The 14,819-nt window shown below is 32.0% G+C and overlaps 1 protein-coding gene across 17 annotated transcripts in view; it reads left to right on the top strand.

Moving 5' to 3' along the window:
• The window catches only part of LOC100645374 (protein cycle), a 120,727-nt gene that overhangs the window by 75,558 nt on the left and 30,350 nt on the right, over positions 1–14,819 (top strand). For all 17 annotated transcript variants that reach the window (XM_048407459.1, XM_048407457.1, XM_048407461.1 and 14 more), the window contains one exon: positions 3,223–3,460. In XM_048407459.1, coding sequence (XP_048263416.1) covers positions 3,223–3,460 — 238 coding nt within the window. The remainder of the gene's footprint in view (positions 1–3,222; positions 3,461–14,819) is intronic.

Below are 14,819 nucleotides of genomic sequence, written 5' to 3'. Positions count from 1 at the left end.
AGTTTATTGTAAATAAAGCACAATTGTGACATTTTTTAAAAATATTAATGGGTACAAACTGTAATAGTAGACGCTAGCAATAAATATATGTATTCGCTCGAAAGGAATGTTCATAACACTAAAAGTATTTCACTTACTTCAGAAAAGCAGAGCGTCGCCACGTGAACAATTATAGAGTAACGAGATGTTGATCAAGGCCATGTGGGTATATAGAAAGGATTGGCTAAGGGACTGAGTTTCTTTTGAGTGTATATTCTCAAAATTGTATTGTTTAAACATATAAGAGAAACAAATAGGCACTTTTACTTATATTAAGTGCCTGACTATATATATATGTGGTATTTGTGTGCATATCATGTAGAATGTAACTCCTTCAACATTTAGAATGGCGATATCTTAAGAATGGTGATTCTTAGGAAAAAAAGTATGAGGAACATTTTTGTAGATAATTTTACGATCTACAATTTTTGTCTGGACTACATTTTTGATAAAATTTACCGTTTTCAAGAAAAATTCAAAAAATCCGAAAATTTTCACTTTGACCTTGAATAACTTTTTTAGCACACATGGAATCAATGGGGACTTTTGACACTTTATTTCTACGGGTGTATCCAAAGTCTCTACCAATATTTAGCTCTGTAGGAATTTTTGTTCTTTGATTACTATTTTTATATCCATTTTGATCGGACTATGTAAATAGAATTAGTTAGCCTTTGTTAGACAAAACTTTCATCCCTTGACCGCGGCTACGTTCGGCGACTGGTTGTCGCTTCGAGCCCAAGCTCACTATCATAAATCTTGAACAAATACAATCGGATTGAATGACGACAATTGCTTAATTACGGCTATGGTAGAATCTAGATTACAGTATTAAGGAGTTTTACCAAAGTTGCAAAGGGAAGGCTCCGGTGTCCTTCCATCTCCGACATACATACCAGGTATGCAAATATGAAACCGGAATTTTTTATAGAAAATACACGTTTATTGTATGAAAATGATTAAAAATATTTTATTCGAAGTATTGCCCATCGCTTTAGAAGACCATTAGAAGATTCCTTTAACTTCCCTGAATCTTCAACCACTAACAAGAGAATCAATTATTAATTAACTTTCTCTCTCGCAATGATGATTACAGCATATAACTAAACATGGTTGTGTAAGAACGTAAGAGTGAAAAACGAAGCTTAATCGATACCTAGACAACGATTAAAATCGTATTAAAATGTGTTATACGCGATTGTTGACCGAGCTTATAGTCCAGGGCATCACAATGATCGCATGTTTCTTAAATTAATAAAGCGGCGCGCGACCCGTAAACCAAAACTGGTTTCTTGTAGCCGCGACTTCCGCTCGCCAATTGATCGCTACAGGACATGAATGCGAATTCCTGTTAGACAAATCACCGATGTTCGCTCACAAAAGCGCCATTTATTAGCTGAATCGCCTTTATAATTTATTCACCGCGAGAAGGGTCACGACTCTGAAGAAGATGACAGAGGCTTACGAGGAAGAAGAACGAGAAATTTAATATACCAATGACCTCTTGCGATTTTTTCGTCATCCACGAGTCAACTATCGCAAGGAGTTTCTTACATTTTGGTATTTCTTGTTACTATATTCTTGGATATTGAAGACATACATACATTCACGTTCGTAAATATTAGGACATTTGTTTGGCTTCGTAAGAAACATAATAACTGAAATATAAAATTCTATACCTATATGGCAAAAACTTTTAGAGACTATTACAGATTCAAGTAATAAGAATTATAGATGAATATAGATTATACGCGTCTGTGGATGTAGAAAACGTCATTCGAACATTTGGGAACGTGCCAAAGTGTTCCGCTAAACGTACCCTTTTGTTTTTAAGACGCAAGGTGTACTCGAACAACGAAGACAGGGGAGTGACGAATGTGCACGTTACTATTATTATATTTTATATCTTATATTTTATATATTTTATACCTCATCATTGTATTTTGTTCTTATAACTAGTTACTCTTTATAACTAGTTTACAAATCTGAATCCTATATATAAAAATGATAAAGTTATACAAATATATAAATTCCATTAAAAAAAAAATTGTGACACCTGTCCAAAACTTACGGCAAAATACACGTGCGATAGGAAAATGAATAATACGAATGTGAAGATTGAATAATAAAATAGAATTCGAGGATTACGACATATACACGATAATTCGCTTGGATAATTTTCTAATAATCATATTACATCGTTCACAAGGGTTTTGACACTCGTAAACGAAGACTTCAAAACTTCAAGACTTCAAGACTTGTTTTCTGAAATTGAGTATGTTAGGAATGGAAATAATATTTTAAAAATGGCACGAAAAATATTCTAGCGTCTTTGAAATTCTGAAATTTATTAATTCGAATTATATTTAGCCTGCTGCATGTATATGTTTAAATTTATACTACTTTATCATAAGGGTGAATATAATGTATAAGAAGTGAATATTCCATTAATTGTTAAGGTTTTTAAGAAAATTTTTATAAAACGATTTTTAATAATTTTTTATATTACTATTTTATAGGCAATAATAAATAAGCCTGTAATAAGAATTTTGGAATTAATAAATTCCACATATATATACACATATGGACACGAATGATTTATTTGACCACTCAACATAATTAATTACAATCGGAAATCATTCTTGCCAGTTGTGATTTATGACTCATTAGTACACTCTAGTTTTTATTTCAAAGAACTGTGGTAGTCATTATAAAAACGCATAATTTTTCAATTTAAATCTGAATTTAGAAATAATTTTCCCCACAGATATTCTTTGGATTTGGAAACTAATCCGTTTGAGACGGATATTTCTTTTGAAAATAACTATGTTTCATTCTGATTAAAAACAATGTACACGTATCGGAAATAGTTTTTAAAATAGTTCCATTTATCATGGAATCGCATGACTTCGTATAAATGAGTTTCAGTGATGTTAGGACATCTTTAACGATCTAGCAGTGTTTTTAAAAATTACTTTAGGCTATATTATCTCGTTAAACTGGAAAGGATTAAGCATCAGTATAAAAAAATGTAAAAGTTCATTTAGCAATAAGAGCTATATTGAACCTAATTCGTACTACTATCTTTCTCAAAATCACTGAATCATAGAATATAATAATATTATGAATATATATAGAATATAGAATATATGCTAATATTGTCTGTCTCGTGTTATTTTCTAGGCAAAATCACAGCGAAATCGAGAAAAGACGAAGGGACAAGATGAACACTTATATCACCGAGCTTTCAGCGATGGTACCAATGTGTCACGCGATGTCTCGTAAACTCGATAAACTGACCGTGCTGAGGATGGCTGTGCAGCACTTGAAAACCATATTAGGCGCTGTTACCTCATACACGGAAGGTCATTATAAGCCAGCGTTTCTCAGCGATCAAGAGCTTAAGACGCTCATACTTCAAGTGAGTTCTATCAAAAATTTACTATCCCTTCACCAGCTGATCATAGGTTTTCATTCTAGAAAGTTTGATGTTTAGATCTGATGTAGAATGTAGATGATGTTTGCTTCAATTTAATCCAAACATGCTTATCATCAAACTATAGGTGTTTACTACTTCGTAGAAAATTTAAATATACAAAAATGACCAGGACATATATAATATATGAAAAACATACAAAATGTCCAAAATAAAACACTTGCTATAATATTTAATATTGCTTTAGATTCTATATTTTACAGCTCTACTGTAGTTCGTATAAATATGAATTTATATAAGAACTCGCTGCTTAACTGTTATTCTTTGGAAAGGATGATAGAAAAATGCAGATTCAAATTCATGTGAATTCATTCATGTGAACAGAACTAAAGAAACGGAAGCTAAGCAGAGATTTCTTTCACATATCACATATTATAAAGAATATTTTACATTGAAAATATTTCATATATTTTTACGTATTATACACATTCTGTGTATCTTTGTATCTTCAAATGTCCCATAAATGTTTCAAAATCCGACATCTGTCTAATATATTTTGCAATTTTTGTAATGCTGATCAGGCTACCCGATGTTCTCCTCTTGTTGTGACTTTAAACTGATAACATCGTACAATTCTGCAAATTAATATTTAAAAAAAAGTGATGATAAATAACGCTATATAACAATGGATTACACGCACGTGCGTATCATATCCTTAGAAATATAAATCTTAGCAACATCGCATCATTTATTTCACTGAATCCAAAACTTAATGAAGTGAATCGAATGTAAATAAAATGATTAAAAATTGAGACATTGAAAGCAATAGCAGACTAAATCACACTTCTTCTAAACGTGTGTTTGTAGTATTGATTTATTTCCAATAAGCTGTATTAATCATAGAAAAGTGGTGGAATTCATTCTTTCTTAAATAAAATCCAGATAACGTGATGAAATCAATTGTGGTGCTGGATATTTTGTGTTTACTGTCTATTTTAGACAGCGAATTACTCGGATTGTTAAGTATCGAGATTAATCCGCCTTTACTATCAAGTTGTGTCCATATAAGTGAAGTTACTAGAAATCATTTGAAATCAAGTAATCTAATTTCAGCTATTGTTACCATACAAAGAAAGTTACTCGATTTGAAATTATTCTTTGAAATGGAAAATAGATATCTAAAGTTACGCATACCTAAATTCGAAGCACAATCAGTTTACATGCAGAAGTTAGTCTTAGCAAGCGTGAAGCTAGAAATAGTGAAATAAATTTTTGAAAGATCGTGGAAATATACCCGTAAGAGTATATCACAGGATTACGACCCCATATAAATAAACAATGTGACGTTGTAATTTCACATCGATGACCTCGTGCGATTCAGCAGATGAATATTTCTAGTGATGCAATGCAGACAAGTATACAAACTCGCTAGTACATGCTTGTGTGTTACATCATCAGAAACAGAAACATAAACCTGTCGAATGCGAACAACGTCACTAATGCGAAATCGCAACGATGTCTTTCATCGCTTGTTCACGCTAGAAATGCTATAGTATTGGTGATTATAATCGATAATTATCGATATACATATTATTGATAACTTATTAATAGACTATAGTATTTATGTATTTTCAGGAGATCTAGGGTTTCAAAAATCTACAGAATGCATATAATATGCAAAAATATATAAAACGTTCAAAATAAAGTATTATGACCTTTAGCAAATATTTAGTAGATAGAACTGTTCGAGTCTGATTTCTTTAGTTCTGTTCGTAAGAATATAAGATTGTGTAAACATGCGCAGTCTACTTTAATAATACTTTTCGTTATGTTGATTATACAGGGTGGTTGGTAACTGGTGGTACAAGCGGAAAGGGGGTGATTCTACGCGAAAAAAGAAGTCAAAAATATAGAATAAGAATTTTTCGTTTGAGGCTTTGTTTTCGAGAAAATCGACTTTGAATTTTCGCTCGGTACGTCTGCACTTTATCGCGTCTCGTTATAACGGATTTCACAGTAGATCGTTGTCTCGATTGACGTTATGTTGATAAACACTTCCAATGTGTTAGAAAGTGTTCATAGAAATTTAATTAGAAGAGTAGAAGTATGTGCTCGGCAGAATGGGCAACATTTTCAGCAATTTTTGTAATAATAAACTTCATGATTACTTCATATTATTTCATTATGTATTCCTAATTTTCCGTTACGGCAAAAACAGACTTAAACTGCGATAATATCCATCGAGACAACGATCTACAGTGAGATCCGTTATAACGCGTACCGAGCGAAAGTTCAAAGTCGATTTTCTCGAAAACAAAGCCTTGAATAAAAAATTTTTATTCTATATTTTCGACTTCTTTTTTCGCGTAGAATCACCTCCTTTCCGCTTGTACTACCAGTTACCAACCACCCTGTATATTTAAGATATCGTTAAAGTGTATAGCATGACCGATACAAAATAATTGAAGCAGAATGTAACTCAAAAGTTTGAAGGATGCTACAACTTCAAGAAATAATAACTTTCTTAATCCTAAGATACTATGATCTTGAATTCTGTAGACACTTTTTGCTTCCCCCTTAAGCGACTTGGGATTAAGTAAATAATTATTATGTTCATAATATTATTCCTTTACGGTATCGAAACTATGCTCTTAAAAACGACAGTTATAATTATAATATTCTTATTTCTCGGAAAAATGTAGGATAAAATTTGTTTCCTCAAAGAAGCAATGTGTGTTCTAAACTTCTGAACGGCAGTGTACACTTTACGCGGTCAATTAAATTCAATGTACCGATAACTCGAAGATATTATCAATGTAACGAGCTGTTCATAAAATTTCGATAGTATCAATATTTATTAATAAAAGATCAGTATTAATAATAGCCGGAGATGAAATACTACAACTCATACGAAGATGAGAAAATACAATTGATGACCATGAAACTTCGGCAAATAAAATATTAGAAAATTTCTTCCTTAATCGTTAACGATTTCAAAATATCGTCGTTAAAAAGGAAAAACCAACTAAACAAAAAGGTACCAATAATGATGACATAATACGCACCGAGTCGCGGTTGATAGCGTTATTACGACGATTGCAAAAGGCGCGCGAAACGACTATCGTTCAGCTAAAAGTCTGAAAGCGACCGATTCCGACGATGAGATTATACGCCATTACTGATTCCGTATTCGGAAAACCAGATAGCAGATACGATTGTGCATACCATTCAGGTAAGACTTCCTGGTATTTCAGAATCACTTGCGTAATTCGAATAGCTCGATTTGTACGCCGGCGCGGTGCGGCGTACAAGATACGCTGACAATTTCCTTTAACTTTTTCATCCGGTAGAATGATTTTTCGCTATAAATCGCCTGTTTCCTCTATAAAAAAAGTGACGCGGCCGATTTACTTGGCGGCAAAATTGCAATTTTCTATCAGACGGTGATTCGGTCGCGATCCTTTGCTCGAATCGTTTCACTTTCCTCCTCGTTGGTGAGTTCGGTTTCCCATGCGAGTTCGCATGTGTGATCGCGTTAAAGCCAAAGTCATTAATCCGCTAATTGGAAGTAATGCGGGGGAAAAGTTTTTGCGTCACTTGTAAAAGGCCGTCCGTGCGTTTTGCAATCGGTTCGTATGAGACTGACTCTATGTGTCTAATAACCGTGTGGCTAACCTTTCTCCAGCATGCTACACATTTTTCACAGAGATCGGTCTCGTGACGGGTGAAAGAGAAGGGTTCGAATCATGTAGATGTGCAATTACGCCGTTGATAATACGTTTGCTCTTGCCGTTTACATCGATCGCGCTTCTGATGATCGATTATCGACGGATTTCGAATCATCAAATAGGTTGCTATTTGTTAATAATTCCCGCGGAACCAGCGATCTTTGTGGCAAATATTCTGCAATTAAACTGGGAAATCACATTGCTGTTAAATTACAGATCCATACGCAATTTTGTATTTTTGTGAACAGAAATAAACGAAAAATAGAGTTTGCGCAGAAATTTGTTTTATTCAGTAATTATCATAACGACTGCAATACTTTATATGTTTTACATATTTTTACGATATACATTCTATATTTCCTTGCATATTTTTATATATCTACTAAATTCTTATACATCATTATGCAAAATACTACTACTAATACTAAAATAATGCTAATAATGATAACTGATCATATTTTTAAGAAATGTTTTTCCGCATAATGTTATATAAAAGTGAATCGTTAGATGTTCACTTTATGGTGCTACTTGTTTTCTAATTTTTCCTGGTTCGCAAATTTTATAGGAGCAGGTTTAATAAATGGAATTGTAGATCGAAGATTCTAATATTTAATAATATTTTGAATGATATTTTAAAATATTAAAAATAAATAGCATAAAACAAGTTGATTGAAAAATTATTTGACAAAGTTTTCGACGAAACCAAAGCAGATGTGTTCAACGTATCAATTATTTCGAATTAAGCATTTTTCTAAACAACACTTTTTAAAAAGCAACAGCTGATTAAAAATAATATCAAATACCTTCATATTCGTTTATAAAAATAAAACATTTCCATTTGGTAGATGGCCTGAGACTTTCGTATAGTATTAGGTTGTCCGTAAAGTTTCTTTCGTTTCATAAGGTGATAATAGATGAACAACAATTTCTGTTTTATATTATTTTATAAAATTAGGTATGATCCATATTGTTCTATTTCTATTATTATGTTCGTGCATAATTCAATAAACTAATATAAAACAAAAAACATTGTGCGTCTATTATTTCTTTATAAAACGAAAGAAACTTTTCGCACAAACTAATACTATACGGATCATTACAACAGAAAAAAGGAATATTATCTTACTTTAAAAAGTAGTTATTTGAAAATCGTTCGCATAATTAGCGAAATAACTAGTCTTAGGGAGTTTTGAGTTATTATTTGATTTTTACAAGACATAAGAATAGATATCGGGCAAAACATAAGCCTTCATACCAGGCATGTAAATATGAAACCGGAATTTTTGTATAGAATCTTTTGTATCTGGTGAGCAGCATTTCGCAAGTGGTTTTTCGATTTTTCTGCTGTCTTTCATTCAGTTCATGTGGAACACAATTTTCCCATCTTCTGGATCTTTCCCATGGCTTTCAAACGTATGGAGACGGCTTCTCGTGTCACGTTTAATTGATCAGCGAGTTGTTGTGTCTGAGCGTCAACCTCATCCAACAATGCTTGTAATTCGCTGTCTTGAAACTTTTTCGGTGGTCTTCCACGTTCTTCGTTCCTCACGTCAAAATTGCCACTTCTGAATTTTGTAAACCACTCAAAGCACTGTGATTTACCAAGAGCATGCTCACCGCAAGCTTCGACAAGCATTCGATGCGATTCTGCAGCAGTTTTCTTCAAATGGTAACAGAAAATCAATGCTGTCCGCAAATCGTAGTTTCCAGGCACAAAATTCGACATGTTCAACGCTATTACAAACTATGCTGTTGTATGAAACTTGTATTGTTCTGAGTCGAAAATGTTTGTAAGATGTCAACAAAGACTTTTGGCATCAATGACGCAGTTTAGTGATAACTACATTATCAGCTAGGGCCATCTATAGACAAATTCCGGTTTCATACTTACAGACCTGATAACGTGTTACATTACCTGTCAGTTAAATGTTAATTGAAGCACATTTTTATCGCACATACAATAGGAAAATTTCGAATAAAAAAAATTTTATTACATAAAATATATAACGAAATGCTTCTTTTATAAAATAACAAAATAGAAGATAAGAAAATATCTACAGCAGTCAAGAATCCAAATTATTTAATGATTCTCAATGTGATAGATATTAATTTAGATCAGAGGCAATATCATACGTGCACAAGTATACATACATACGACTTTAGACCAAAATCTGAAAAAGAAAGTCTTTCTTAGTATTAATTTAAATATCATGTTTGAACTTTTCAATTCAATTTCCATTATTTTATGCTTATGGTGGTTATGAAACCACTTAATAAATTTGTTTTATAAGTCAAAAGGTATATGATTGTTGTCCTCCTATTTACGTATGTTATACATACTTGTAATCTAGTTTATTAGAAGAAATTTATATATAAAGAAATGTTTAACGATATCGGGTTCTAAATATACAAAAACACTGTATATTGATAACAAACTTTGCAGCAAAACCTAATCAAAGATAATACTTCAATTTCTAAGAAAAAAAAGATATTAATCGTAGTTTTAAGTACTAAACTCTGAAGCGTTTTTTAGTGCTGGTTTAGTGTATTTAATGTATCGCTGCTTTGAAGAACTTTGTATTTTTAAACAAAACTCTTCTACACCAGCAAATTCAGAACGTTACTTAATATGTAAGAAGAAACGAGCTGGGACACAAGATGTTGTTGAATATCTGAAGCATATTAATCGTCTCCTTTTAAAAGGTGGCGAAAATGACGATGTTTTACAACTAGTATCATATAATGAATTAAAAAGAGAGAAACAATTTGTTCAATATCTACGTGCTTCTAACAAAGATTTTGGCAGAAAACAAATAACGGGCCTGTGTAAAATTGCTGCATTTTACGCGGATAATACTCTTGTTGAGACAAAACAAGCTGATATGCGCAAACAATGTCTAGAGTATTGGAAACTTCCTAATGAAACTAGGACAATCCCAAGACACATGAAACCAAAAAATAAATTGGATATGTAACAAAGATTCGATTTTGTCATCGAGTTTCTGTTTTTTATTCAGTTTTTTAACATATTAGAGTTTAGAATACCGAGTAAGGTAAACGAAAATTTTCATTTCCATAAAATCATTTAATACTGTATACGTAGCAATTATCATTATTAATAGTATTTTACGTGTTAATTGTAAATTAATTGAACTGATAAACGAAAGGCAACTTTTCCTCTTATCTTCGTGAAGTATAGTTATCTTACAATTTTTATTACTTATCCACTTTCTTTATCACGGACGACTCGCATTGTTTAGCTGGTAACTCAGCTCGAAACTACAACTGAATTCGAATAAATCATGGACGAACACGTTATAAAATTACGAAAAGTCTATTGTATTATTCTTAATAATAGAATTTAACGAATTAATTTTTTTACTTTTATTACGTGAAAAATCTGCAATAAAAATTAGGACCATAAGAGATAACAATATATATATAAAATGTAATATATAATAAATAATAAAATATATAATAAATAAAATAATATATAAAAAATATAATTATATATATATATATATAATGTTATCTCTTATGGTCCTAATTTTTATTGCAGATTTTTCATATATATATATAATTATACCATATGTTGTTATAGTTAAGTATGACTTAAAGTTAAGTTGAATACGATTTAAAAACGACCGACAAGATTTAGATTAAATTAGATTTGAATACATGCTGCATTTTTATTTCCAATAATAAATCTTGTCAGATATCAATAATTCATTTTCTAGAATGATCAATGAATACTTTCAGTGACATAGTTCAAGGTTTATGTTTAGCAGAAAAATTCCACATCGAATTATAATCTTTACAAGTCATTTTAAAATTCTATGAACTTCTAATAATGCTCAAAATCTGCCTCAAAAGCGAAATTATATAATATTTTCTAATTGCGCTCATCACCTAGGATATCATCAATTATTTTATAATTACCCTTAATATCTAGGAAGCTGGCAATTATTTTGTAATCATTCGCGGTATCTAAAAACTGTCAATATCGGGGAAATTGTGACAGACTCGAAATAGCATTTTCTGATTGTTCTCAATTATCGATCACCCCCTAATTATTCTCTATACCTATCGATTAAGGAAGGAAATTTTTTAAACGCTTCTTTGAAATTCCATGAATCTTTAACCGAACACCATACTAAACTCAAAGTTATGAATTATTTCGAGATTATTAAACTGGGGATGTTTGTGCATTTATTGAAAATTTAAATGCACTTATAAGAGAATCATAAAAATAAGTGACTTCGTTACAATATTAGAAGATGAAAGAAATTTTTATATAAGTTCCATTTTCTGATCCGAATTTATAAAAGTCTGAGTTTGGTTAAATCCGCAGTTTACTATTAATTATTCTTAAGACTTAAACAGTCTTCGATTATTTCTTCGTTATCCTCGATCCTCCTGCATTCTTTACATTTCTTTACATTTTCGAACAAATCGTATTTTCCTATCCTTAAAAAATTCCTTAAATTTCCAAGGAAATAAGACAGAATCGTTACTAATTATATAAATTCAATAATTAATAAATAATACTATTAATAACTATTAATTTCTCGTTTAAATGTTACGAAAAAAATATTCTTAGAACACGAAGTGCCCTTTTCTTGGTTAAAGCGAGAGGAAGGTTGAACCATAAAACATTTAAGGACCGCAACAGCTTCATATCTTTATTCTAAAAAATCATTTAGTATCTCTCTTTCATATCTCTGAAGTTTAGTACGTACAATTTATCGAGACTTTTCTGTACACCCAGTAGATAGCTATGCCAAAATAGACCACTGATTTCGTTAAAAAGTTTTCGACGCCAGGGAAACTTATGAATATCTCCCTTGACCTTCAGACGACAGACTGAGTCAATTTTGATTCATGTAGGATAGTTTATTACTTCCTACGTAACATTTACATATTGTTATTTTATCAGACTATATTAAATTTAATTGTCACACAAGGGTAACAAGCTTCTTGGTCCTGTTCTTCGCTTTATCGCTACAAAGCAAAATAATCAACCCTCGTTAGAATAATAATCCAGTTCCCACTGAACAAGTGTTAAACTCAAAAATCAACTAACAAAATAAACGTCCCGCAATAAGTAACATGCATATAACGGTATGTATGGTCGTTTCTGGTACAGAGATGCGTTGTACAGAAACTGCACAACGCGTACGTCGATCGAATACATCGCTTGTGAGTCTCGAAACTTTAAGAATGAGTCTCGTAAAACGGAACGGGCATAGTTGCTTTTCACTCTAGATTCCGTCACGCGACTGAGCACAGAGTTCGTGTCGGTGGCTGGTGAGCATTTTTCATTGTCGCGTACTAGTACGTAGATAAGTTTATCTTTTATCGAGACTTTCCTTTGCTCTATCCCGACCGGCTCGACTAAATATTCGAACGAGTGACCACACCCGGCATACCAGCTCGGATCGACACCGGCTCCATTATTATCCGCAGGAACTTTCATTGTGAATTGCTGCACGTTTATTACCGCCGTCGATACCACTAGTATCCGGTTCACGGATAAATTAACATTTCTACTGTGCGACGGACGTTAACTATAAACTCTGCATCCTTGACGGTTAAGATCTACACGTTAAATTTCAAGACAATAAAATCGTTCAAAAAAATTTTATTATCGTGTATTGCCTGATGATTGCACCACAGATGTTTCTGCAATATCATCCTTTTTATTAATATAACACCTTAAAAAAGAAAAAGAATAAAACCTAAATAGGGAATTATTCCATCCTTTAAATAAAACAAGGTACTCTTTGCAATATTTAGACGTTAACTGTAAGCTCTGCATTCTTGACGGCTAGGGTCCAGGTATCTGCTGTTCAACGACAAATGATTTTTCATTTTCAATGGTTTTAAGGACAATAAAGTCGTTGGAAGATTTCTTTTTAATGTAAGATGCGTGTTTGCATTCGAGCATGACAATTTGATTGCACACGCCTGTACAATTTTATATCTTTATGAATGTTGAGGTTATTAGATGTATAAAGAGAGAAAACGCGTGGATAAAGTGTAAGGTACAAAATATATATATATATTTAATTTAATAGAGAAGTGTAATAATAAGTAGGAATACAATTTGAGCTGGTCCACATCCACACGCTAGCAGTGTTACCTTATAACTGAAAACCCCGAAGCCAACGTCGCCTGTCTACTGTTTATAGTCTGCCTTCATGCTAGTCTTTTGTCTATATGCTGTGGATGGCTTCAGCGCTTGAGAAAACTAAAAAGACCAGATGTAGAGTTTTCGCAGAAGTGGTGACCACTTCAACAGTGATCGTAACTGAAAAAGAATAGAAGGTAGATAGAGAGCTGTTTCATCCTTTACATATTGCAATAAGTACTTTCTTCTCGCATCTCATCGACTGTATGGTTATTAGTAACGGATGTTTATTTTATTAGGATACAGCCATTGCTATATTATTATATTATTCTGTCAGTTATTTTGGTTTCTTTAATGAATTCAAGCAATACATTTTATCCATTGTATATATTTTATACATATGTATTTTATACATTTTATCGTTAGAAGGATGAAAAGTTAGAATTGAAGCTGGATCACCATACATACATACATTTAAACTACAACATATGAGTTGCGGTTTTATATGTACAGCACTCGAAAAATTTATAAAAATTGTGGCAAATACAGCAAATTTAGCCAACCCTAAAACCTTCATTTTGTTTGGACATATTAATATGAAAATACAATTTCTAGATGTACACTCTCGTTCATAAGTATTAGGGTACTTTAGTAGGTTAAATAAACTAGAAGCATCATTAGGAGATTATGAAAACCTTTAAGGATTATTATCCCATTCGAAATAATAGCATAATACAATATTATAATAATAATTTCATAATTTGCAATAGTAATAAAATTTATCTTTTTCTTTTCATTATCTCTGCCCCTTCTTCGTGTCATTATTTCGACCAATTTTGATATAATTTACCTATTTAATAGGATTCAAGTTAAACAATCATAGGAATCCACATTGTATAATTATAATGATTTATTATGCTACGGTAACTCTTCCAGATAGCTTCAATTTTTGCTACACACCTACATAGTATATCAGATCACAACCTTACATGAACACAAAATTCCAACTAATTAATAATTATTTTCACGGTAATTAATGGTAAATTAGTTTTCATATTTTATATGGAACTAGCAGGTATTCGGGAATGTGTATTCTCTGCCGATAAATTTGTAGGAGATAATCAATAGACAGAATTTTCAGTTAATCGCAGAAAAATAACATGTCTGATATTTAATCAGAATCGTGATCAAATATGGATTTATTGGACATCAAAGCATTAAACGGGAATTAAGTTTCTTTCATCCAGGCATTTTTGTTTATTAACATTTTATATCAAAGAGCATCATAACATGCAATTATAGAGATACGCATCTTCAGCCCATAAACGTTACAACATCTTTCCGACGAGTAATAGGGAATGCAACTTATCTCACGGGACATCTGTCGATTAAATTGATTGATACTGCATCATAGCCATATCTGCGATGCCATTTAAGTTCTGCAGAGGTTTCCTCGGCCTATAGTTCGGCGTTTAAACGAAACAAG

The sequence above is a fragment of the Bombus terrestris genome, chromosome 7, assembly GCF_910591885.1.
Source record: "Bombus terrestris chromosome 7, iyBomTerr1.2, whole genome shotgun sequence".
NCBI classification, from domain to species: Eukaryota; Metazoa; Arthropoda; class Insecta; order Hymenoptera; family Apidae; genus Bombus; species Bombus terrestris.
Note: the sequence above shows the minus strand (reverse complement) of the source record. Positions and strands in the feature narration are given on the sequence as shown.